The sequence below is a fragment of the Pezoporus wallicus genome, unplaced genomic scaffold (genome assembly GCF_028554395.1).
Source record: "Pezoporus wallicus isolate ANWC-B61680 ecotype Strahan unplaced genomic scaffold, APGP_CSIRO_Pwel_v1 contig_1739, whole genome shotgun sequence".
Taxonomy (NCBI): Eukaryota; Metazoa; Chordata; class Aves; order Psittaciformes; family Psittacidae; genus Pezoporus; species Pezoporus wallicus.
The window spans coordinates 2,156,672-2,184,349 of record NW_026637351.1 but is presented as its reverse complement, the minus strand read 5'-3'; the positions used below and the strand labels follow the sequence as shown (position 1 = coordinate 2,184,349).

The 27,678-nt window shown below is 40.2% G+C and overlaps 1 protein-coding gene across 1 annotated transcript in view; it reads right to left on the bottom strand.

Moving 5' to 3' along the window:
• MAOB (monoamine oxidase B) overlaps window positions 1–27,678 on the bottom strand; it is a 52,387-nt gene that overhangs the window by 9,790 nt on the left and 14,919 nt on the right. The window contains exons 2-10 of the mRNA XM_057405072.1: window positions 24,453–24,547; window positions 23,339–23,476; window positions 10,939–11,043; window positions 10,101–10,192; window positions 7,184–7,325; window positions 5,746–5,895; window positions 4,919–5,078; window positions 2,956–3,052; window positions 2,110–2,163 (exon numbers count right to left, since the gene is read on the bottom strand). Coding sequence (XP_057261055.1) covers window positions 2,110–2,163; window positions 2,956–3,052; window positions 4,919–5,078; window positions 5,746–5,895; window positions 7,184–7,325; window positions 10,101–10,192; window positions 10,939–11,043; window positions 23,339–23,476; window positions 24,453–24,547 — 1,033 coding nt within the window. The remainder of the gene's footprint in view (window positions 1–2,109; window positions 2,164–2,955; window positions 3,053–4,918; window positions 5,079–5,745; window positions 5,896–7,183; window positions 7,326–10,100; window positions 10,193–10,938; window positions 11,044–23,338; window positions 23,477–24,452; window positions 24,548–27,678) is intronic.

Genomic DNA, 27,678 nt, shown 5'->3' with positions numbered 1-27,678 from the left:
GTAAGAAGAATGTTATGCCTGGAGCTACCTAGGTAGGTCCTGTTGAGAGTTACACTGTGCCTGGTGTGAAAGAAATGCACATGCGGACAGACACTCTGTTCTTCAACCTGGTCTCTTATTCCATGGCAGTGTGTGATGCCACCACCTTCGTTGCACAGGTAGGGCACAATCTAACCACTGAAAATGCTCATTGGCACCTGGCCTGGGAAGACCAGATGGAAGGCAACAGTGAGTTTTACTCCTTTCAGTCTGGTTTAGGCTCTAAAACATCTTTCATTCCCTCCCAGAACAGCCATTCTCAGTCATGATTTAGGATAGTTGCCGTGGACTCTACACCCTATTCTTCATATCCAAGGATTTCCAAAAAGCTTACCCTGTCTTCAATGTGATAAAAGGAGAGCCCAACTTGTGTTGATAGGTGAGCACAGCATCTCAGCAAGATGCATCCTCTATAGCATGCCACAAGAAGCCTGTCCTCAGAAGAGATCCCTCCTTTGTGAACACCATAGTCCCAGTATAAACAATACAAGCTGGCTACACCCTGCATGTATGCTGGCAGAAGGTCCAGGTTCAGGTTATGCCTTCTCCTGGACCCTGATTTACCACTGAAGGAGACTTGTGCTCATGTGCAGGAAAGGAGCTGCAGTGCAGCCCACAAGGTTCCTGACTTGATTGGCTGTGGCCAAGACTGCAGGAATCAGAGAGGTACCCCTGCACCAAGGTACCATCTATCAGGTACCAACCCAAGCATAATTTATAACCATTCTTTACCAAAGCAAAGTCTTTCCTAGTCTGAAGTTTATTCCCCCAAAGACAAAGAGTTTAAACTCTTTTTGTTTAAAACCTGGCTGTAGGCAGCAGCAGAGTCAGATAATTGTGCTAATACTTTTAATGTCTAGAGAAAAGCAACCTTTCCTTCATGATGCCTCACAAACAATCAGGACAGCACTTCATTTCAGAGAAAGAGAAGTCATTCTCAAATACTGCAAATGCTCTGTTACATCTAGTGCATTGACACACACATTAAGACACCATTTGATGTTTATGATGGGCACACTGAATTTCAGATTACTACACTATTTTTGTCATTGGTCACCTGCTGGGGGTCTGTCTCAAAACCTGAGTGCTGAGGAAAAGGCTGCCTTGTCCATTCCTGCCAAAATTAAAAGTGCTCTGTGGTACCAGGCTGTCATTTGAAAAGACTGGGACATTAACAGCCCCATTTAGACTCATTATCCACAGGCTGCCAGACTACCTGCAAAGTTAATCTGAGATGACTACATCTTCTCTAGTTAGACTAGTTATTACTGTAATAATGTTTACTTGGACATGGTATTCCTTGTGGTTTTAGAAACGAATTTATTTTCTCCATGTCCAAATAAGGCTCTCCTCATATCCACACTCTCTATTTGTAGCTTTAATTTCATCAGATACTGTGAATCAGTGTGATGGAAAAATCTCATTACTTTGTAAATTCCATTTCAGTAATAAACCAAAAAGCACTAGTGTATGCAGAGATTTGTTTCAAGAAGACAGTAAAAAAGACCTTCATCTGTGTCTGAAGGGCATTTTTTTCCCCAAACTACAGGTGGAGAGATGGAGATGGCTTTTTGACCCCTTCACAATGCTGAAATCTCATTCATGGCAGCTATAGCAGCCTCAAGGTTGCGCTACATTACAGATGCTGAAAGGACCCTCAAGGGTGATCAGAAAAGAAAACAAGCACAGTGGCCAAACATGTCCCTTCTGATAAGCTTTCAAGTACTCAGTACACTTGCAGAAAGCCAGAGAGGCAGCACTGGGGTAGAAAGGGGCTGGCCCTGGACGCTTTCCCATGAGGACAGCAGAGTATCTACACTGCTTTCAAATTCAGCAGCTTTGAACCATTCTTCTGCTAGAGTCACATAAAGAGAGAACCCATGCTGAAAAGTGAGAACCAGAACTTAATCCAAAACCAGCTAAGGTACTTTCTTGCTTAGTGGTATGTGTGCCTACTGTCAGAAGGTTACAGACAACTTCCTTCAAATTGGGGCATTTTATTCCTGCTCTGGTCATTTATAACAACATTTTGACACATAGTCAACACAGATCTCCAGAATTTGTACTTACCTTTCTTCTTTTGTGAGACCTGTCAGTCTTCTACACTTCCGAGCAAGAATGAAGCTGTAGGAAGACCACAAAAAATTTACTTCCATTATGTTACATTCCCTGAATTATTTAAAATGCTGATACCTTATGATGGGATGCTGTGATTCACAGTATTAGCTTTTGGGACTCTGTGCAGAGAGGGGAAATGGGTATTTTGGATAATGTTATATTTCTGCTTTCTGCTTGTAGGACTCAGTGTGTGGAAAGAACCACCTGAGATTCAGGTTAGAATATCTGTATGAGCCATTTCCCAATAACCTTAATTTTACACAGCAGTGGGGGCAGGCACATGACAACCACAGGTGAAGCCTCTGGCTGTTATAAAACATAAAACAAAACAAAATATAATTCCAGAAAACAAACTTTCATTTAAAGAACTGGAAAATTTGGGGAAGGCAAAATATTTGGAGAAAACTTTACATTTCTGCAATCACTCTTTTTTTTTCTCCCCATTCCTTTCCTCTTCTCCCATTTTTTACTTTGCCACATGAAAAGGCAAAAGATAACACTGAGAATAAGCAGATTTTTTTTTCAATTAGCAATTAAATAAGAGAGAACTTTATTTGAAAGGAAAAAAGATCATAGAACATATTCACCACCCTTGAGAAACTAAACCCTTCAACTATTTTGAAGTATTTCCCTTCAAAAGCAGCAGTTTCCCATTTCAATTGTTGCCTCTAAGACAAAACAAAACAAAAAAACCCAAAACCAACAACCAGCCAAACAACAACAAACAAACAAAACATAACAAATCAAAAGACCCCACCAAATAAACAGAAAAATCTAGACATTTTCTTTATCATTTACCCTATTATGGCAGGAAAGCTGCCATCAGGCTTAGTATCATCAAGTGTTAAGCCAATTGCAGCATCCTCATCTTCAATGATCATGGTACCACAATAGCCTGTTAAGAACAAGGTGAAAAAAAAGTTAGGATCCATGTATCCAGACACAGGAAGGAGCTTTCAAGAAATTGTGAAATACTCAAGACTGGACTAGAAAAAGCCCTAAACAACCTGCTCTAATTCACTGTGCTTTGAGTAAGGCATGAGACTTGATGACATTCAGAGGTTCCTCCTAATCTCTATCATTTTCTGGTTGTAATACAGGGAGATATGAAGATAAAAGAAAGGAGAACAGAGACAATTTTTTAAAAAAGTACCATGACTCCCATTAAGTGACAGAGATTAGCACACATCCCAGATCTAAACCTTGTCTTCTAGAGCCGTTCTAGTGCTTGAATGAGACAGGTGGTTTTTCCTCTCTAGGAGAGAAAGTTTAGATCTGAGATGTTCTGACAAATAACAAATCCTTTTCAATCATCTTTAAAACAGAAAGTCAATAAAGGAATCTCTTATTGTTGAATTCATGATAAAAAATAAAGCTGGATGTTCACACTCAGAATTGTGGTCAATGGCTCGATGTCCAAGTGGAGATCAGTGACGAGTGACGCTCCTCAGGGCTCAGTACTGGGACTAGTGCTGTTTCATGTCTTTGTCAGCCACATGGACAGTGGGACTGAGTACACCTCAGCAAGTTTGCCAACGACACGAAACTGTGTGGTATGGTCGACACTCTGGAGGGAAGGAATGCCATCCAAAGGGACCTTGACAGGCTTGAGAGGTGGACTAGTGCAAACCCTCATGAGGGCAAGTGCAAAGTCTTGCACCTGGGTCAGGGCAATCCCAAGTACAGGCCAGGTGGAGAATGGATTGTGAGCAGCTCTGAGGAGAAGAACTTGGCAGTGTTAGCTGATGAGAAGCTCTACATGAGTCAGCAGTGTGCGCTTGAAGTGTAAGCCAGCCACTGGGCTGCATTACGAGCAGCATGGCCAAGCAGGTCCTAGGAAGTGATTCTCCCCCTCTACTATGCTCTTGTGAGACCCTAACTGGAGTACTTCATTCAGTTCATTCAGGCCTCTAACACAACAGGGACATGGACATGCTCAAGCAAGTCCAGAGGAGGGCCATGAAGATGATCAGATGGCTGGGGCACCTCTGCTATGAAGACAGGCTGAGAGAGGCTTGTTTAGCCTGGAGAAGAGAAGATTCTGGGAGACCATAGAGCAGCCTTCCAGTACCTAAAGTGAGCCTACAAGAAATCTGGAGAGGGACTTTTTATAAGAGCAGGTAGTAATAGGACAAGGGGGAATGGCTTTAAACTGCAAAAAGGTAGGTTTAGATTAGATGTTAGGAAGAATTTCTTTACAGTGAGGGTGGTGAGACACTGGCACAGGTTGCCCAGGGAAGTTGTAGCTGCCCCATCCCTGGAAACATTCAAGGCCAGACTGGACAGGGCTTCGAGCCACCTGATCTAGTGGGAGGTGTCCCTGCTCATGGCAGGTGTGAAGACACCTTCAATTAATCTTGCTCAGTGCGTACAGAAGGCAGAACTTTTGTAGGCTCACAACTGATGGGATAAGACCTCTTTCCATCACACATCACTTGTACCTTTAGTTACTGTACAAGCGGGAGAGGCTCACAGCCAGGTGCCACTGAAGAAAAAGGAGGACAACAAAGAACAATGAAGGCAATAAGCAACAGGTATGAGTTATGCCTCCATGCCTACTTCCTTCTTTTTATTTTCCCATCCCTCTATTTTCCCAAACAATCTCTCAAGTTTCTCAAACAGGGGAAGGCAAAAACGGCACAGAAGTGTATGAAGTCTCCTTCTAAGTTCCAGCATCCTCTAAACACAAAATCTACTCCATTACCATGTACTCTCTTCCCTCTCTGTGTCACCACTACTCCCTTCAATTAAAATGTAATACCCTTCTTCCTCCAGAAAGTTTCCTTATAGTACACAATACACTTGATGACTGAGCCCATAGGGATTCGGTTGATGAGCTGGTTTCTCATTGGGGGCAAAGGTGGGTTGAAATGAATCTTCAAACCAAGAGCTGGGGGAATGGCAGTGATCACATACTTGCCCTGGAAAAGAAATTATATATAAGCCAAATATTTTCTCCACTACTTCATTGTAAGTATATTGCTCTAACAAGACTGGCAGACATCTGGGGAGACTGCAGGGTGTATCTTCTGAAGCAATGTTAGCATCTAGCATAAGAATCGCAAAACTGAACTCTCACAAAAACCTGCTTGTTAAAATAGCAAGCATTATATAGGCATCCATCTGTTTGGATGATGGGCACTGCTCTTTCCCCAGCACTTAAAAAAAAAGCACTGTGTTGTAAGAGTCCATTGGTCTCCCTTCCATCTGGACTCCTCTGGTACAACTTGGAAGCAACACTTGCAATGTCTTTCACAGAAGACATTGTGTTGATAAGCAAGCACAGACAGTTTATTACTAAGCTACGTTTTTGTGTTCACTTTACAATTATCCTTTATTTTGGAAGGTAACTGAACACAAAGAAGGGATGCTAGCAAAGGATGAGTTTGAATATACACTTTGATTTTCAGGCATCATTTTAATGCTTTATCACTACTCTTACTTTGGGGCAGTCAGAAAGTGCAACTTTCTGTCACAGTCACATCTCTGCTATTTTGTACAGGATTTTTGAGAAGTCAGAAGGGAAAAGAGAAAGGTTTTCTAGCCATGCCACACAAACAGTTGCTTAAATGTTACAGATTTCATTACCTCATATAATTCATGATCTAAGGTTTCCACTACAACACTTTCACCCGATTGGTCAATACAGATTACTGGCTTCCTCAGCCTCACCCGGCCTCCCAGGCGCTCCATTATTTTCTCACTGATCTGGCTACTGCCTCCAACAAACTTCCTCTCCTGAAACACAGAAAGTAACTTGGCAAAGTGGACTCAGCAGAGCAGTGCTTGTGAAGAGTATCAATACAAACATTTTGCTTGGTGTTCAAGACAAACCCCATTCTGTTGTTATCAAAACATTTCTGGGAAATCTGGCAGAATTTCATCTGGAAAAATTATCAACATCAGTGGATATCTTAGTGAGCTACTCAAACCCTTCCCATGTTTGACCACCAGCCAAAACTAGTAGCGACCTCATGAGAAAACCCCTTACCATGTGGTCTCCAAATGGATTTCACAGACCTGTGTGAATCAGCAAGACTATTGAAAAGTGCTTAAACTTTTAAACCTTTCTCCGATTTCAGTCTTATCCCTGTAAAGGTCTGTGTATCAGAAGCAGGAATCCCAATCGTCATAGTAAATAACAAGGTATAAGAAGTGATGTAGCTCACATCAAAATGTCTCCTGCAGTATATAATCTAACCCAATTTAAACTCAAATCACCTTTAACTTAAAACAAATAATATTTTATTTGATGCATTTACAGTTAAATTATCTATAATTCTTGCATGTTTATGCATATTTATGTATTTTATCATGTTTTAATGTATTTGTATTGTATTTATTAATGATTAAACACTTTGCATTTCAAAAAATATAATTTGTCATACAATTAGCAAAATCTGCATTTCTAAGAAGACCATTAATAGCATCTATACTTTCTTGGAATGCAGAAGCAGCACTAATACACCAGATTTCAAAAAAATTCAGAGCAATATCATATTTAAGAAGGGGTGTTCGTTTCTCCTCAGACTAATTTTAAAATCTTAACAGTTTGAATCCTTTGAAGCTTGCATCTTTAGGAACCCAGCTCTGGGCTACATTTTCAATATTAATTTGGAGTGCTCTCCACATTCATGCAGCTAGCACTGCCATCTCCATTAAGTGCTTCTGAAGTGGTAAGGCTTGCTTCAGCCTCGTGACAGAAATAAGAATAAGTAAACCTTCCATTTTTCCAACATGGATAATCAAAGTGTGTGCTGTAACCAGAGCCCAAAAGGAAGCCAGTGTCAGGAACAGATATAAACCAACTGATCCTTGGACCAATGACATTAGCACAGGAACAGCCTTCAACACTACTTTTGCAAGATCCAGATTAATGTGCTAATTAATAGAACTAGTTATCAGTGTGCTACTGGCTCACAACCATGGATTTCTCAGTTGGCCCTCTGAATTAAAATATTCAAGCAGAAGAATGAAGTTAAAACAGGGCCTGTCATGAGTTGCAGAAAGTGATGGGTAACAGTACCTGGCCTCCATTGGTCGTTGAGAATATCCTTGTTGTCCCCCCACACTGTTTCACATACCACAAAAACCAGAGGGCAGAGACCTCATGGGGCTCAGAAGTAACATCCACGTTCACAAACAGAGTTGCAAAACTCTTGGCAGCACTGCAGCAAAGGTAATAAAGTATGTTAATTTAAAAACCCAAGAAGGGTGACAAGACTGCTCTCGAGTACAGGAGAGACTGTCTTTGGCAACCTCTTCTTCCACTGTGAGCAAAGGACTCCTTAATTTCAGTCAAAGTAGGAAAATATCTATTCGTTTTATGCAACATTTTTCAAGTAACCCTGCAAGAAAAAAAAACTAATCAAGCACTGCTGTAATCCAGCCAAATTTGGGCTCCAGGAGATACAAAAGCCCATGAAATCTTATGTCAGTTTATGCTACTAATGCAAAGTTAGATTCTCATTCTAGATTCAGGACTAAGGGAAGCAAGCCCTCCTGCCTTCACTGGACTGTAAAACTACCATGTCTTCCTACTCTTCCTGGGTTACATACAGAATCTGCAGCTCTGTTTGCACCTGCTCCATTCCTGTCCCTCAAACACATAGCATGGAGGTTATCCAACACTTCTCATAAAAAAAGTTAGGGATATTGTCTAAGCTAATTATCTAAACACTCTGGATTAGTCAGCATCCCCCTACTGCCTGCTCCTCTGCTGCGCTCAGGGAGGGTGATGCAGCTGGAACACAACGAGGAAAGAAATGTGAATAGAAAGCCATAGTGAAGAAACAGTATATACACATTCATGTAAAAGTCTTGGCAACAAAAAGGGAAGGGATGCTTTTGGTTCCTCAACTTAGTATTTTAAACAGTGGTCTGGTAGCCAGTGGTAATGAACATTGAAGGGGAAATCTGGCCTGTGTCTCAAAAGAAGTCCTCTAGTTGGTGCTTTCATAACAGCTTTTCTGAAAATTACTGTATAAACCTGCACAAGGTTTTTGGGGGTCCACCAAGACAGGAGTTAATTAAGGCTTAGGGAAACATTCATCCTGCTAGAAGTAAATACTTCCTCTGCCTCACTCTCAGGAGGAGTTTAAAAGGACATGGAGAGGACCAGGAAGTGCTCAGCTTAACTGCATTGTGATTGACAGGTACTGAGATTCTGTAGTTATTTCATATGTAATGGATTAGGCAATCAGTAACTTCCCAAGCCAGTACAGGACCCAATTTCAGTTGTTCCTCTCTCTTTTCAGTCTTTGAACTTGGACAAAAAAGGGAAAAAGTGAAAAGCATAGGTCAAACATACTAATTCAAACAGCTGTAGGTCTACATAGAAGAAAGGCACATTCTGTTCTTTCTAAAATTCAAAGTCCCACTGAAGCAAAAGGCTGATCCATTTTCTGAAATATGGGTGCATTCTGGTTTCATTCTTGACATTAGTCAAGAATTAATGTACGTATTTATTAAAATTTCATAAGCAAAAGCTGTTAGATGGTAAATTCTCTTAGTTTCTGCCACCTTCTCCCTCTGCTTTTCAGCATTGCAGTTCCCCACTTTCCCCTGGTATTCTACCTAGAAATGGCAGTATGATTTCAACCAAGAGCACTCAGGTATTTCTAGCATGCAACTGTAGCTAAGAGCAAATCTGTATGGTCTGTTAGATGACAGAGAGTAAAAAGCAGAATATTCCTTTTCTGGATCATTACTTTCCAGGGTGGGAAGTTTCTACGGCATGTTGCCTAAATTTTGAACACAGTGGGCAAATCAAGCTGAGATGAACATATAAAATCTGAAAAGCATCTTGAAATTGAGGGAGGCTGACAGTTATGCCAATATTCAGGTAAAATGTCAAGTCTTATTCCATCAGAGTTTGAAAAACATGACTGTAGTCACATGAGCTATTGGATATTGAATGACTACCAATGCTCAGCAGTTTGCTAACTTTTATAGTTCCTTACCAAATCAGAGGGTCAGATCGCCAGCAGAACTGCCAGCAGACATTTCTACTTGGTTTTACTGAACATGAACATACAAACAAGAAAAGCTTTCTATATCCTTTCATGCAATTGTCACGCAAAGCAAAACAACCAGAAGTTTAAAAGTTTTTGGATAAGAGCCTTCTGTCCATTAACAATAATCTTGTTGCTTTCTAGAGGCTGGCTGAAGCCATGAAAAAATGCCCCTGTCAATGACAGTGTCAGCTTGAGTGGGTGCTAGCAGCCTTCTGCACCAAACTCATGAAGGCTCGGGGCAGCCTTGTCTTGGGTGCTTAGCAATACTGAAGAGGTGGCTACAAGAATCAACCTGCCCCACAGCAAGGCAGAATCAATGGATTTTATTTTTTCTTGGGTGCAAAGAAAGCCAATCAAACTGTTGTTGAGTGGCAACTAAAGAAAATTGCTTTGATGTATACATAAAAACAGGAAGCATTTTCAGTTTCCGTGGGTAATATATAGTGCTGCAGTTAAATAGAATGATGGGTATTAGAGTAATTTAGTGCTATTTCAAGACAAGTGTTATTTTTTATAGTACTTTGATAAGATCAGGTGGTCCAGCACAAAATAAAAGTGTGTTGCTCCATCAAAAGTTTGATTCAAAACCTACTGTAGCCAGGGCATTTTTTCTTTTAAAGGTTAAACACGCAGTAAGGAGAGGGAAAGTGCACATAACAGATGAAGGTACTACCCATGTCTTCAGAAGTAACCCGCCCCAAATACATTTTCCTTTGTCTTTATTTTAGTCTAAAAAGTTACGGAAAAATAACAGAATCTACTGTGTGTGCTGACAGGTGGTGTGGTCCATTATTACAAGATTTTCTCACCTGATTTCTTTAGAATAGCTGTATTCTAGTGGTAGTTATATCTGTTTGCAAAGCAGTGATGTTTATTTGGAGCTGTAAGGTATATAAATATAAGCTATTATATTTCATAGTTTCTTACCTTGTCCAGCAAATTTTATTTATGAAATCTTGCATAGTCATTTTGTCCCATTCTTCTGCATGTGGAGCCTTCCATGGGGCTTCACTGGGAATCTAAGGAGACATAAAAGAGTGCTCATCAGCAGATGAATGAGTGGCATGAGAAAGACAACAAACACAAAAAACCCCTCATCTTTACATGGTAATTTATCTTGTAAATTCTTGTTGGTAACACAGCAAACAACAGAGGATGCTTTTAGGTTTTCTGTTGTTTGTTTGCTTAAGACATATATTTTTTTTATTATTATTTTTTTTAAGATTGAAGAATAGAGAATACTTTTAAGAGCTATGACCTTTGCCTAGAAAGGCGAAGTACAGTGCTGGGGAATATCTCGTATCTCTCTCATACACCAGGTAAGAGTAATCTCTTCCCAAGTCCTGTAGCTCAGTCGGTGGAAAACATACACTACTGATAACAAATTAAAACGCAGAAGTTGAACTTAAAGGTGGAGAAGGGCATACATTTGAGTTGTACAAGCTTCTTTAAATACCACTTAAGTAATCATCAGGCAAAGTGCTAAAAATCACATGCATAAACATTAATGTTCATATATTCAGAAATATGAAGGTAAGACTGCATCAGCGTGACCTTCAAGAAGAGCTTGCCAAGATGCCACTTGTACAAATGCACTGAACATCAGTGGGTGCCAAAATACATGGTGTGATGCTGCTCTTGCCAGCACCAGGTTTGTTCAAGCTAGAGCAGCTTTGCCTATCTGCATTACAGTTACATCTTTAGTCTGCCCTTCCTGGAGGCAAAGCTGAGCTGAGACAGTCAGCTGCAATTCTTCATACTATACCTCCTTTCCCATTTCATCCATGGTCCTCCACAAGTTGTTGTAGTCCAGGTAGGCCAATGGATTCCACATAGGAGGGAATGGACCTTTAAAGGGATAAGACTTACCCTACAAGATGAAAACCAAACAAAAACATCATAAAACCTAAGTACAAACATAATCATGGCTTCTGTGTGCATGAAGCTGCACCAAATGGTTAAGTGTCCACTGGAAAAAAAAAGCACAAATTTAATCAATACATGTTACAGCTTCTGCCAGATTGTACAAGAGGAACTGAAACACAGGATGTTCCTTCTGAATATCAGGAATTGCTTTTCAACTGTGACGGTGACCAAGCACTGGCACAGGCTGCCCAGGATGCTGTGGAGTCTTCATCCTCAAAGATATTCTAAAGCAGCCTGAACATGGTCCTGAGCCACCTGCTAGCTCTAGGTGGCCCTGCTTGAGCAGGGTGGGTAGACAAGGTGACCTCCAGAGGTCCTGTCCTATCTCAAACATTTGGCTATCCTGTTATTTTGCATGTGCAACTTAAGTGTGAGAGAAAATGGAATTATCATAGTTAATTGAATTATCATAGAATTCAGTCACTTGTGTGCAGAACTGATACTGCTTTGTATCTTTAAAGCTTTATAGTGGGCATTTTTGGGAAATAAGTCTAACACCCTTCAGTGGAATCACTAAATCAGACAAAAAAAAAAAAAGCCAAAAAACCCAAATAAAGAGATGAAACAACAAAGCTCAACTGAGATGAAAAATTGGCTGTTTGCTAACGAAAAACTTTTTTCTTTTTTGTTCTGTTTCTGAAAAACTGCTGATAATTGTATTTAGTGTTTTGCTTCATTATTTCCCCTTTCAAAATCAGACAAAAGCAGCTATGATGAGTTTTGTTATACACTAAAATAATAGCTCAGAGACCTTCTGGAAGAAAATAGTTTTGGTTAACATAAAAATCTCCAGCCTTACAGAAAATTCAGCATTTACCACTAAAAAGTCATTTTTCCAGTCCAACACCCCTGGCTATAAATTCCTGAGAGCGATAATGTGGCCGACACAAATGTCCCATATCTCCACTATTAGACATTCAGAAAGTCTAGCTTAACCAAGAGTGGTAGACAACAGGTATTTTGTAGAGATATTTTATTTACATGGAATTTTCTTGGCTGACTATATGGATGGCAGCATAACAGCTTTAAAAATTCAGAAAGAAATGCTCATTAGCATTACATGGTTACTCATTTTTTCACAATCCATTCTTGACTCCATAAAGTAGATGAATAATAAAGGCCATATTGTTTGCTACAGCTGATTTTCAAAAGTTATGCATTTAAGCGGTGACTGCATCAGCATGAGCATCAATTGGTAGAAGCACTAAATTTTAATAAATAGTTGATGCAGTCCCACACCAACTCATCACTAAAAAAAATATTTACACTGGCTTCAAAAGAAATACTGCATCAAGATTTAATATTTAGAACCAGGTAACAACAGCACAGTGTCCTGTTGAGGAGAACTATCCAAACACCACTTACACAAAGAAGCAACAGGCTACCTTTGATTTAGCTTCTTTATTAATAATGTGAAAGAATGGTCATTATTCAAATCTGCAGATGTTCGCAAGCACCAGAAGAGACGGCAAAAGGGGAACAAAAGCACCTTGAAAGACTTAAAACTTGGTCCACAAATAACAAAACAAGATACAACCTTGAAAAATGCTGGCTAATAACTTTGAGGACTTCTAATTCGAATTATATGAAAATACTGCAATCAAGAAAACATCCCTGTAGATGGATACAAACTCAATGAGTTTGTTTCATCAGAAGCATTTGGTTCCAACATGGACATCTGGGTATTATACGCAGTCTCTTAAACTGAAATACATTTGAACTGGGGCACACCTTCATACTCTGCTGACAAAGGGCTATAACAGAAGAGCAAAACCTCCCAGACTCATTACTTTCCCGCCCCAGGTAGTAACATCTGAACCATGTTGGTAATTACATTTTAGCTTTTTGGGGGCACATTAAAATTCCATAACTAACTATTATGGCAGAAAGAAGTAAGTTTTACCATGTTTTCTTCTTAACACTGGAGACAGCCTTCACTAGTTTAAGCACTGCATAGGTGTTCCGAAGACAGAGCATATCAGCTTGCTTTTAAGTACCTGGTATTTCCTAGATTTAGGTTTATGAAACAGCATACTGCTGTGCTCAAGAAAACCGGGGCAGCATCAGAATGGGTTATTCCAATTACTGATTTTGTTCCGAGCTTCCTGCTTCTGCCAGAGGCAATCCTAACTGAGTTATCCCCTCTGAGTTAACTCACATCCCACACATTCCCCATGGTGCTTCCTCATGAGTGCACTGCTAAGAGACACACAAAACATATCTTTGTTTTATTATTCTCCTATTTCACTGTGTTTGAACTGCTGAAAGGGAAATCTTGGGTATGTCTCTTGCGCAGAAATCTGGGGTGACAAGCCTCTTAAAGCACAAGAAAAAACTTCAACCTGGAAAAATGGAAAAAAAATCAACGTTAAGGAGTCTCCTATGAAAGTTACTTTGAAAAGCTCCTATGACATTACCTAAGGCCTGATTCTTATTTCCTACACAAACAAAACTCCAACAGCTGTCAATCAGAATTTTGAGAAGAAACGGCAAGACTAGGCTCTACAAAGAAACAAAAATAGCAGCACCAAAGACTACACATAGCTCTTAGTTTCCAACAAACTGAAAGATTTCAGCTCTACTTCTGATGAATTTGCACCTTTGCAAACACAACAACCTTTGTGATATTTAGGCAAATTTGCCTATTCCTATCACTGAAGAACACACTGAAGAATAGCATTCTCCTTGCTTCCTGGTGCTGTATCATCTCTAAACAAAAACAAGATGCAGATGAAAAAATATGCCCTGAAATCCACTAAACATTTCCTTTTCAAATACTTAAATCAGAGCAGTATAAAACCAGCTATTATAACCCCACCTTCTGATCATTTGGCATATTTCAAGACCAGTACTATAATGCTCAGGATTATTTTTTTTTTATTTTTTTCCTAGGGCTTAGTGGGATTTAATATAGGCATATATTTTTATTAGAAACGGTTTCATGATGCCACTTGCAATGCCTCTAAAAGCAGAACACCAGCGTCAGCAGTTGGAGGTCTACCTGCTGTTTTATGGGTCACTTGATGCTTACAAAGGCTGCTGCTGCAGTATGGGCTAAAGCATAGTGAAGAAGCTGAAACTGTAAGGAGGAAACTCATGTACCCCAGCTGTCTCAGGAATAAACAAACAGGGAAATGAGAAATCCAGTGCTTGTCACAAATATTGCAATTCCCAATAGATTTTTCTCATCCATCTGCTTCAGATCAAGTGACATTTGGCTTAGTTACACTGGACCCATGCAATATACGTGGTATAGAAATAAACTATCTGCATATATGAGCTCTGTCTCAGGTCAAATAGCTGACATAAGTGGGTTTTTACAGGGAGAAAAAAGCCCCACAGCACAGCAACTTAATATTAGTAGCCCCTTGAATATCAATCCCAGCACTTCAGAGAGCGCAGGGACTGGATGCCACATGCCTCCTCCTGTGAGGTTGACAGTAAGTGAATGGCTAGCTCTGCCAGGAAACATCATCAGTATCTCAATGCACAGTGGGATCTCAGGATAAAGGCTGCTTTTACAGGTACAAGACAACTTCATGGTGCCCTAAACATTATGTAGCCAGGTAGCCTCTGAGTGGGATGCAATAATGGCGAACTGAAGCCCCTGGTGCCAATGATCCATGCATTTTTTATAGTGTGGTATAAACATCTTATAAATATAGTCAGCTTTCATTGGAAGAAACAAGATGGTGTGGTGCATTCTCTGCATCACTGAATGAACACAGATATTCTCCCAGCTAAATCATCTGAACATTGCAGTAACTGACGCTAACTTCACCAAGATGTCACTCTGCATGTTAATTCAGAGTTACACAGGACACGTAGTGCCCTCTGCTGATTCACAACTACGGTACATCACAAACACCTTGTTCTCTCAACTAAAAATCCTAGTATTGTCATTATTTAAAGCGCAGAAATGGTAAGATGCAGAACTGTGAGAAGGAAAACAAGAAACAGGAAAGCATCACTTCAGGTTGTAACTCTGGTAACTCTGTACCTGTCTTTGATATTCAGTTTCTCTTCTTTTGTGGAAAACTATGCTTTTGGTTTGGTTTGTGGGGGATGAGTTTTTTAATCCACAGCATCTAAAAAAATACGGTTTTGGGACTAAGCCTCCTGTGTAATCACAAGTCTCAATAAAAGATGGCAATTAACTGGACCAAGCCAAGAGAGGTACATAAGCCTGCTTAGAAAACTGTAAGAGTGTCAAGCTTCATTAAAGTTTCCTTCTTTGAGAAACTGTTCAGAAGCTCATACACTCAGCTGGTTACTATACTGACAGATATCCTATAAGTAAAAAGATACATAGGTTAGAAAACATAAATGCAGCACAAGAAAATCTGGATAACTAATGGTGCAAACCCACAATATTAAGACACAATAGAATATCCTCTAGATATCTTTCAATATTTGATGTGAGATCATCAGCTGTGAATGCGAGTGTTTTATGAAATTTTGTCAGCAAAAGTAATTCTATTTTAAGTGTAGCATAGACAGACACATTGGCTTGAAACATACATCCTGAAAAGGAAAGAAACTCATTGGGAATGACTTGTTCCTGCCATATTGTAGAAATAAAGCCCATCTTCACTCTGATCTATCAGTCATGCAATCCCTTGAACATGTGTCTTACCCCCCCCCCCAAAAAAAAGAAGAAGAATGAGAAAACCAACAACACTGAAGTGATTTAGAAAGGGAAATTGAGGATCTGCCCTGAATTTGAAAGGGAATATATCTATTTGTTCTAATCCGCTAAGAAAACAGTTAACTAAATCTCCTCCCTGCAAGAGCAGGATGTTTTCTTTTTTTGGTCACTAAAAAGCATTCAGGTGATTTATGAAGCACATATTTAGACACTTTTTTTCTAAATACTCTTTGAAACCGGGCCTGCATGTATTTTCAACACCTAAATTAAACCTGCCAACGAAGTGGATAAAAGCGGTAAGAAAACTTTTCAGTATTTCTAGAATTAGTCTTGAAACAAACCTTCTTCTCCTCCCAAATATGAATAAATAAATGAAATAAATAAAAACAGGAGAAGAGTTTCATTTGGGAGAAAGCCATCAAATGAGCATCTGCCTATAACATAACCAAGCAGACAGGGTACACAAGCTCTCTCATAACTAAAACATTCTATTTAAAGCAGAAGATAATGTTGGACTCACTTGCTTTGTTCCTGAGATACTCCAGGTTATTAAATTTCTTACCTAAAAAAAAAATCAAACCTTACATAAAATGTTAGAGATGCATGAAACCCAGTATGCTCAACCAGCTGCTCCTGTATGAAATACCGATTTCTCTAATTCTCTTTTTCTATAGACCTCAATTAGCTTCTCAAGGGAAACAATAATTGGTTCTTACAATCAGATGCAATTGAAGCTTTTCTCCCAGCAGCCTGAATTAAACAAGCTAGGTGGAAGCACTGGTCCTCTTCCTTATCTCCTAGGGAACAGACCCTGGGGTCTGGAACAGTTAAGACCAAGGAAGCCTCTTTCTATTCAAATTTAATTAAGAAACACACTTTCTTTCCAGTTCATTTTTCTTACTGCTTTCATTTTCATGCTACCATTAGGTCACAGCTGCCAGTTTACCAGTCAATCTTCTTGATCAACAAGACCTTGTTTTACAGCCCCCTTTGACAGAAATCACTTCCCAGATTTACTGTACATAATCTTGATTCTTTTAAGCTGCTGTAATACAAATACTATCAATCTTTTACTTTAAAAGTCCTAATTATGAGTCTCCTTCTTGTAATTACTGCTAGGTGGCTGGCACAGAAAAAGGAAAATGGCCCTTTATTTACAGGGCACGTCCAATAACACTGAAACAAGCCTTTCCTATACTCCTACAAATAACTGCTCTTCATTTAAAGCATGGAGGAGACCCCTTGTGAGAATCTGGAAGATGCTTTCACCAACCTCAGACTATTCAATCCTCAGACTCACTTTTGAGGCTACCAGTGAGTGTGATAAATGATACAGCACCTTGTGACAGGAATGCCTGCATCCTCATATCTAGAAAGAGTCAAAATGAGTGTGCAGTCCAACAATGTCTTGTGAATCTACCAAGGCCCAGTAGCAATTTAAGCATCTTTTAATTTACTTAGCCTCCTTTTAAAGACACCAAATGCCCAGCTTCTTAAAGATTCAGATGTCTTCTTTTCAGCTCCCCAAGTTCTAGCTTACAAATTATCAGCAAAAAGGAGAAAAAAACAAAATATATCATGCCATTTTGCCTTGCTTAAATTGATGGCAACCAAGAGTCTCACAGACTTTTCATTCTCTGACTGCACTCTAATTAAGATATGCAAAGAAAAATGAAGGCATTTTTATCTACTCATTCAAAAATCCATTTAAGCTGTTACACTCTATACTACAGACTATGCCAGGACATAACTGCCCTTAGATTTGCAGAGAAGCAGGTCAAAAGCTTAAATAAATCATATTGCTTAGCTTCAGTGCATGTATCACTGATATCACTGAAGAAATACAACTAAATTTTATAATTTTAGATACAGCAGTCACTTGTCCAGCTGCTAATTAAATCCCAATACAACACGACCATCACATTTTTAATTCATGAACAAGAAAGACCACAGCAAACTGCATTTTAATAAGCATAGTAGTGCTGAAAATGAATGACACCCAAGAGGGCTGTAAAATTTTTTTCTGCAGATCTGTTGTAGATCAGTAGGTAACCTGGCAAAATTAGTGCAGATTTGTGGACCTAGTTAAAAGTACTGCACGTGTAAGACTAAACATTCACCTTCAGTGATGTGTTGCAGGCAGGGTTCACATTAACATTCTTCCCAGAGATGCCAATTGCATGAAAGTGGTGCTAAAATTGAAGGGGCCATGACAGGCATTCAGATATCTCCAGCCAGTGCTGCTGGGAGATGAATGAGTGTGAGGGAACTTCATCCTCCTAAGGGGAACTTAATTGAGGTAATGAGGTACTGGCAAGTTACTATGAAGAGCTTGTCTAGTGACTCGGGAGGGAATGCTTCATGTTTCAACCAGCATTTAAACTTGGAAGACCCCCCTGGATGTGCCAAGTGTGCCTTTTGGAGCTAAGGAAACTAGCAGGACTTATCTCAGTTATAACCACATGAGGAATGTTTCAGATGCAACATTATGAGCATAGCTGGCTACCTAAGCCAGCTGTTAGCACTGTCTGCAGTCTGCACTAGGACAACACACAGATTAAAAGGAGTAAGTGTTGTTACCACTTTCTAGCAATGATGCTAGAAATTCCAGAAATCTGGTGAAATTCCAAGATGGATCATGGCATCACCCCGTAGAAAGTTCTAGTGGGAAAAACATCTGTAGAAAAATTACAAGGAGGATTGATGGCAGTGGGGGGGATCTACAATAGATTTATTACTATATTTTGAGAAACAAGCTTTGTTGGTTGAATGTAGCCAGGGAGGACTCTTGTTGCAGTCTATGGTTCTGGGTTTTCATGCAAGCTCTCCATCATCGAAAATGGGATAAGAGGATGTTTAGCTCTTTGCCCTGCACCACAGCAGGACAAAGAGTGGATCACCCTCCATGCATATGAAGGAATCAAGCTCTAAAAAGGTGAATTTGGCAAACCAGTCACACAAAGAAATGTTTGTTTACATAGATTTAGGGTTGCAGAGTAAACCAGTTCTACAGTTATCTTACTTAGCAAAGGAATCTGTGTTACATTTTATAACATTGGCTAACATCGGCAAGTTTGTGTTTTAAAAGGCAGGAACTTTCCATGGCTATTGGGATGCACAAAAGTGAATTGCAATTTTAATTAACAAAAAAAAAAAAAAAAGAAAGAAAAGTTGATAATTAAAGCCTCAAAACAATCTACCTGCTTTCATATTTCAAAACTTCTTTCCAGGGCCTATTGTGTGGCATAGGTAAAAATTACCTAGACTATATTTAGACTAAATTACCTAGACTATACTGTGGCTTGTTTTTCTGAACCAAAAGCTGTTGTTTTGGTGAGGAAAGCAAACATCACCAGTCAAAATTTGAAATCTACCTATCTAAGGTAGGGTCCTGAATCCTCTCTTGGGCAGCTAAGGAAAAGTTACCTTATTTTAAGCAGTGTTTTACTTCTACCTACCAGTCCAATGGAAACACTGGTATAAGATGATGACTTTTCAGATAGTTCTGCTTTTGCTTCTTAAATCTGGATGATGAACCTAACTTCAGTTATGTTACTGAAAAGCAATGGCGTTCAGACAGCAATTTACCCAAATACTACTTGCAGAGCTATACTAATTCTCTCACTAGAGGCTGATGAACCAGTATTTATACAAATGAAAAGAACATACTGATCTCCTTTCAAAGACCATGAAAAAGGCTGCTTAATAAGTGGAGGAAAAAAAAAAGTGTAGGGTAAGAAATATAATTTTGAGTTTCTGTGAAGATATCACACACAATATAAGTGAGACCAAAAATAATCTCAAAATAGAACCTGACATTAAAAAAGATTAAAGGGGGGAAAAAAAAACACACAACCCAATCAAGTGGGTAAAGCCTAATTAGCAGAGACCCACCCAGAGATCAGCAAAATGCATTCTTTTCATTTTGTAGTATAAAGAAGCTGCATATATTACTTGTATTAAAAAGCCTCTAAAATGAATTTAATTAACTATGAAAGGCTTGATTTTGCCTTTGGGTATATGTAAAAACAGCAGCCAATTTTACAAGATGCACTGTGATGCCTGCTTATATAGCAAGAGAAGAATTAAAACCTTCAGATTTCACTGCCTCTGAGTTCAGAGAATTTTGTGGTCCAGAATTTAATTATATTTGGCCATAGTCACAAAGCTTGGGTTAGCATGTGAATTCAAACTCACACAGTGGCAACAAACCTTTGCCTATTTTAGTCTGGTTTGCAAGCTATGACTTGAGAGTACCACTTAGATTTCAGGGAGCACAAAAGAGCATTGTCAATTTGCAGGTAAAACACAGACAAGCCCCATGGCTGAGAGACCTGTAAGGAATGTATTACAGATATGTGAAATACAAAAGGCAAAAGATTATTATGCTAAACTGGCCACACAACTATTCATATGTCTGCTACACAGTGCTCATGGTCCAATACTGTATTTTAACTTCGACTATATTGATTATTTTCCACAGTTGCAGAAACAGATAAGAAAAAAAAAAAAAAAGGAAGTAAAAGTTTTAAAATTAATGCAATTAGGAAAGTCAAAGGAGATTCTACTGACTGGAATATAACCCTTCTTTACTGCCTGCTTGGTTACCAGGGAGTCCTGCTGTCACTTACGCCTCTCCCTCCTCTCTTCAGGAGCTCTCCTACAGGCAGTTTGCCACACTGGGAGCCTGAGGCTACAAGCTCTGCCTGAATCCAACCTGCAGGCTCTTTGCATGCCTTGGGAGCACCTCAGCCAGCATCTCTCTCCTTGGAGACTTTCCACACTTGATTGGGAATGGCCCCAGGGAACATGATCTAACTATGAGGTAGACACTTCTCCAAGACCAGGGTGGAGTAGGAGCCTCCAAGGGCAACTTTTTCCATGTAACGTGTAGTGCCAATCTCACACATGCCTGCCAGCACTCAGACCAATCCATTTGCCTGTATCAAATTGCTACAGATGCTCCATTCCTCTGGCATATCTATGAGCATTTCTCAATAGGTCTTACCACAGGCCTATGAGTGTTGTAGCAAGTCCAAGCCCCCAACCTTCCTCACAGCTACCCCGGGATCTCTTTCACAGATGCAGACATTAACCGAAGTAGCAAGCACCCAGTATCTTCAGGCTTGGATGGCCAGAATGCCTCCAGGAGCAGAGTGGTTTCACCTACCTCTGGATTTCTGGATACAAGTCACATTACTGCATTCCCTGGACTTATTCCCTAATGCCTTAGTGTCCCAGTTCAAGGCCGTTTATACACCCAGCATACAGACATGCCCCTCTCCCAGCCTGGGATATGACCCTGAATGCCAGCAAGTCCTATCAGTGCTGGGTAGAGAGGAAAGCTGAGAGCCTCGACTCCCCACCTCTGGCAACTCATTCAATAAGACACCTGTGGTCAAGGGAGAGACAGATTGCCCTTGGCAAGAACCCAAACTCCTGTGGCATTCTCCATTTTCCTCACTGTAAATGCCTACAGCAAAACAAAAGACTATTTCAACCAGCATAGTAATACCAGTATTTCCCCATAAGCTGGCTCTTAGAGATCCTAAAAGAAAGTGAGGTCTGGCTTACCAAACAAGCAGCATGCTTGACTGGCTGCTGAAAATAAGGCAGGCCCACACGTCAGCTTCACCTTTGGCTTCAGTGACTTCTGATAGCATTTTGGATTGCCCCCATGCTAGGATAGTAAGGTTGTACTGAAAGCTGGTCACACTGACTGGCCATGTCAACTGTCTTCTACCATTGAGGTTTTCCCTCATGGCATGACCTCCTATTGCTACTGAGAAGACTCTGAAGGCTAAATAGTGTGAACAAGCAAAATATCTGGCTTTGAGGGTGGTATCAAAGGTATACAAAACAGAACAGCATGGATGTACCACCAGTTCTACCACAGCAGAAGTAGTTGTGTACAGTCAGCACAGCAAACCACTTTGAGAACATCTTTTTCATAACACTTGAGTGGAAAAAATATTGGAAAACATATGACAGAGCAATCTTTTCTCTATTGCTATTTTTAAATCTGTCTACGTTTTCTTTAACCTTTGATCAAACAACAACTACCATCTGGCAAATATTTTGCCAGTCATTGCACAATGGCTTTTCACAAGCATATAATCATAGAATAGTTAGGGTTGGAAAGGACCTTGAGATCATCTACTTACAACCCCCCTGCCATGGGCAGGGACACCTCACACTAAACCATATCACCCAAGGCTCTGTCCAACCTGGCCTTGAAAACTGCCAGGGATGGAGCATTCACAGCTTCCCTGGGAAACCCATTCCAGTGCCTCACCACTCTTACAGTAAAGAACTTCTTCCTTATCTCCAATCTAAACTTCCCCTGCTTAAGTTTTAACCCGTTACCCCTTGTCCTATCACTACAGTCCCTAATGAAGAGTCCCTCCCCAGCATCCCTATAGGCCCCTTTCAGTTATTGGAAAGCTGCTAGGAGGTCTCCACGCAGCCTTCTCTTCTCCAGGCTGAACAACCCCAACTTTCTCAGCCTATCTTCATACAGGAGGTGCTCCAGTCCCCTGATCGTCCTCGAGGCCCTCCTATGGATTTGTTCCAACAGTTCCATGTCCTTTTTATGTTGAGGACACCAGAACTGCACGCAGTACTCCAAGTGAGGTCTCACGAGAGCTGAGTAGAAGGAAACTCAATATTAATTTCCTCAGGACTAACTTAGAAAGTTTCCCTCCTGAGGGAATGCAACACTGCTCTCTATCAGAAAAGGAGAAGGGATGCTCTTTTGGAGAAAGTACAGTACTAATGCTGAGAATTAGTGGGCTTTTTAACAGCTCCACCATAGCTGTCCTGTTTCAGATCATAAACAGATTGTTTCGCTCTGTCCCCACAAGACTGCTTGCTTCCGGTAGTCTTTTGCAATTACTATCACAATACCTTTTCCTACTCTGCATGATGTTCCCCATCAGCAAAAGCAGACTTAAACTCTCATGCTTCTTTCAGTAAGAATAGTACTTGTCACTGGTTTAGGAAGCCCATCCTGCAAAACTTTCAGCTTGATTAAAGACACTTTTGGGACTTCTGAAACAGACTTTCAGAAACTTCAGGCAGTATATTTGAGAGCTGACCTGTACAGAAGAGTCTCAGTTGTACCGTTCATAAACAGTTAATATTTTTGAAAGCTTTTATATAAGAGCTCAGACCCGAACCAAGGCTTCAGCAAACAGGATGTATCTACAGGGTACATGCATAGATGTGCATGCATATAGTAATCTGTATGAGTTCTTCATTACCAGCATAGAGTCATAGAGTCATAGAATAGCTTGGGTTGGAAGGGATCTTCAGAGGTCATCTAGTCCAACCCCTTGCAATAAGCAGAGACATCTTCACCTAGATCAGGCAGCCCAGAACCACATCCAGCCTGGCTTTGAATGTCTCGAGGGATGGTGCATCTACCACCTCTCTGGGCAACCTGTATGAGTATTTTACCACCCTCATTGTACAGAATTTTTTCAATGCATACTTAAATATGTATGCTCCACTGTAGCATGGATGAAAAGCAATGAGAAAGGAGATCGCTACAAGTTGCCTGTTTTCAGCAGCATGCTTGAGAGCATCTTACCTTGACATGATGTATCAGGTGCTCCACTTCGTTCACTTTATACGTCTCTATTCCTAATTCTTTAGATAACCGCAGGAGACGATTTTGTGTTGGTCCCACATAAGCTCCTCCAAGGTCCACATATTTAACTTGCTTATTCTAGTTTATCACAGACAACACACAAGAGGTGAAAAAAAATGTGGGGGAAGGATTAGAAAAAAAAATATATAAGCCCTTTGTAAACAGCACACAAGCTAAAAAAGCAGTAAAAAATAATTCTTTAAATTAAACACTACCAGAGCATTTTAGCAAGATTCCTCTCCCCATGGAAAACTTTAATCCTTTGGTAGAGTTCTGATTTGGCAATAACTGAGAATCTTGGGTAAGGATCATAACCATCTCAGTTAGCCTGGTATTACATTACAGCCTTAACAAAAATGATAGGAAAGAGTCTGACAGGCAGAGAGAGAAGAAGAGGATCAGAGAAATCTGCGCAGTTCCTACTCAGGCATCACAGCAACAACTAGTTCAAAACAGACCGTACTAGGAAGTAGCACAGGTAAGATATTCTAACGAGCAGAGAGGAAGGGGGTATCCCAGGTAACGTTAGGGCAGAAAGTAAAGAAGTGAAGGAAGTCATGCTGGTACTAGTTCCCAGCCACCCTTGCCATTCCTTTAGCCTACATGATGCCTTGCATTGCTTGTTACAGTTTTGCTGAAGGCTCTTCACGGCGTGGTTGGCCTTAGGGGTGTTTCTCTCATAGAGATTTCTCCAGTGCTGCTCTCTGGCAAATTATTTTGAAACTTAGCTAATAATGTTCTCTTTCCCAGAGGAAAGAACTGATGATGCCAGAGCCTGCAGATCACATGGAAGTATTCTGTCCCCACCATCATGCCAGTCTTTCCCTACTCTTGCTGGTACAACATCAGTAAATTTCCCACCTCCTAGTGCTCTAGAAATTTTCCCTCAAGTAGGTGCTCTAGCTGTAAAGACAAATACATTTATGTACACTACTCATATACTATACTATAGTATACATATATATACCTACATCATACATGTGTATACTATATGTACATATGATATATCCTTTATGTATGCATATGTAATATAAATGGGTTTGGAGATAGTTACCCTTACAGTGAAAGTTCTTCCACCAACCCTGTCATTGGCTTCCAGCAACACCACATTCAAGCCTGACTCAGTCAGCAGTTTGGCTGCTGAGAGACCTAAAAGATAAAAGAAAAACAATTAGATGATACTTCTGTACATGCACCCCATGGCTTTTGTGACTTTACATGTAAACTCACACAACTGCCCATCCAAATCCTGAATATTTCATTCAAGCACTTTGCCAGGGGGTGAGATGAAGATGGTATAACCAAAAAAAAAAAACCAAAAACCCCAGACAAAAACCAACCCACCAAAAAACCAAAACAACAAAAAAACCCAATCAAACAAAGAAAACCAACACCCCAAACAAAACCAAACCAAAGCAATAATCAGGAAATGGAACTGAAGTCATATATTTAAAAAAATTGTGGTCAAGTTTTACATGTGCTGAGCACCTTTTACACCACATACTCAGCTTTTCTGATGCATACGCCAGCACTTGTGATAGTCCTCCAGCCAGGTGAAAATTTGGCTCCTTTTTTTCTTTCCTAAATTTCTGTTTTCTAACATCAGCACATCATCTTTTATAACTCAAACAAGAAAAGGAAGTGGAGTTTTATTAGGACTGTCCTAAATGTCAAATGTTTTCCTGAAGCTTGCTGTATGTGTTTGCTTTCCAGCTCTGAATATTTTGATGCACATTAGCAAAGTTCCCACACAGTCAGTTCACAGGTTTCTTCTCCAGAAGAGCACATGGTCTGATTCAGAAGACACATAACAGGCACTTATGTATGGGTAAGTCTGCCTCAAAAATTTCATTCCTTGGCCATTTTCTTCATACAGATTTATCTCCATCTTGCAACTCTTGAAGCTGAGACACCAAGAGAAGGAACAATGGGAATGTAGGAGGGAACATCTCATTTTAGTTCTGATGTCATAGACCCCCACAATTGCAGAGGAAAATATTAGCTCAGGTACTGCAGCAAGTGTGTCAAGACACTACTGGAATGAAGGGAACTAGAAAAGGTGCACAGCATGGAGGGAACACAGTATGCAACCTCTCAATTTCTTATGATCATCTCTGCCTTTTACTTCAAAACCCAAACTGAGGTTTGTATAAACGGGGATTCTTACTTTGTCCATGTGAGTGATTTTCTGGTGGGACGTCAAGAGTTATACTCTAGGGAGCTGCATCATCCTCTTGGAATGATGGGGTGTGTTGAATACAGTTCAGGACAAGCCAGGCTAGAAGCCACACTCACATATCATAACTTAGCTATCCTTTCTGGCTCTTTGCCTAGTCACCATCAGAAGGCGATCAGCTTCCATTCTGTGTCCTAGTACATGCAGTTTTTGAGGAAGAGCTGTCCAAGCAGATTGTTCCAAGCCTAAGGCAGCCATGGAAGAAATAGCAAAAGTGCTGGCAAGAAAAGCAGATGGCCAAAGCTAGCATGGCAGGACTGAATGAAATGATAATGAAAAACAAATAGCAGCCCTAGATAGAGAAAGAGTATTAATGAGAGCTACAAAAGGTGATGACCAGGATGTTCTGTAGCAACTAGTGACTTGGGAATAGAAGAACCAGGTCTAGTAGATGTTTCCATTAAAAGGTCAACTGTCCTGATTTTATTTCTAGCTTCATGGGTTTATTTATCCTGGGTTTTCATAAGTGTTAGTGAGAAAACCAGTAATGACACTGATAGAGGTCCTTCCATACTTCCTGATTAAGGAAATTGCATTGCAGAAACATCTGGCTGGATCAATGGCCTTGACTACACTCACAAATATTTGAAGGTATCAAGGAAGAAAAAGATACAGCAGTCATGTTACACAAACACAGACCATCCCTGCAAACAACCTGCAAAAAGAGATTGTCTCCTGAAAGAAAAATAGACAACAAAACAGCTTACCACTTAAAGGAAAATTAAAAGAAAAAAAGAAAGAAGCTTCTCTTTTTTAAAAGACAAATATTTCATCAGTTGGGAGAGGATCAATAGTAGTTATTAACAAATTACAGAAGGAGTACATAATCTGAAAGCTGTTGTCACCTCAGGTTTCCATTGGCTTATCATGCTAACAGATATTGACTAATCAATTACTATTATTCAGTTACCAACACTGATTAAGGAATATGAAATTTGACTTTCTTTATTAAAACCTAATGAATAAACATTTCACTACATCTGGGAACAAAGGCAGTTTATTCCCAGGATCTGAATAAACAGAGAAGCTTGTGAAAGGATAACTCTAGACTCAGCTGAAAAACAGCTGATGCTCAGTGGTCAGCCCAGATACCATCTCCTTGTTTCCTGACGTATCTTTCATGCACGTTACTGCATCAACCCACTATTTACTCCCTGCTGTTTATTTTGGGGCATGTGTCACCTTCCCCCACCCTCCATCCCCACCCAAAGATTTGCAGATGCACCCATTAGAGATGGATAATAGTTTACTCTTTCCTGATGCAAATACATAAATATCCAACCAAGTGTTGCCTTATGCCAATTCTCTAGCAGGTCAGATCCCTGTAGGCAGAGGGATGTGTCCCTGGAGCATGATTCCATAGTTGCAGTCTAGAGGGTTCCCAACCTAAGCGCCACCTGACCACTTCTTTTCAAGGGCTGGTGGTCCACCTCCTTCTTTCACCTACATGATAGCTCTGTTCTTGTACACAGTTTTCTGGAGAACTTACACAGATAATTGCTGACAAAGATGGGGAATACAGACGATCTCTAGCTCCTCCTCTCCTTCATCACAAACATGTAACTGGAGAAAAAGGTGGATTAAGGGAAGGCAGAGGCCCAATAGGGTCAAATGACACAGCGAAGGACCAGATTATGTCTCAAAGCATGCACAGTACAGGATAAGGCAAGACTGTGGTCACAGATACCACATTACAGTGCAATATTGACAGGTGGGAATGTTGCTAGTTTTGGTATCTCGCACACTTGGAATCACAGTACTGTCACATCACCCTGTACCTGTTCCCTGGAGCTGGACTCAAGACCCCAGATGGGCTATTGGATAAACACAGCCAGATGACTGGATGCTGTGGAGGAAAAGTTCAAGCCGAGTGGTAAAAGGACATATAAGGCATCAGGAACAGTAACAAAAACATATTAAAATGGAAATGAATACTAGCACATGAATATTGGGGCTCTAGGTTGAGGTTTGCTTTTCAGAAATGAAACACTGCTGCAAGAAACTCCTACAAATCACAACCTCTTTTTTTGGCAAAGGTCAGACT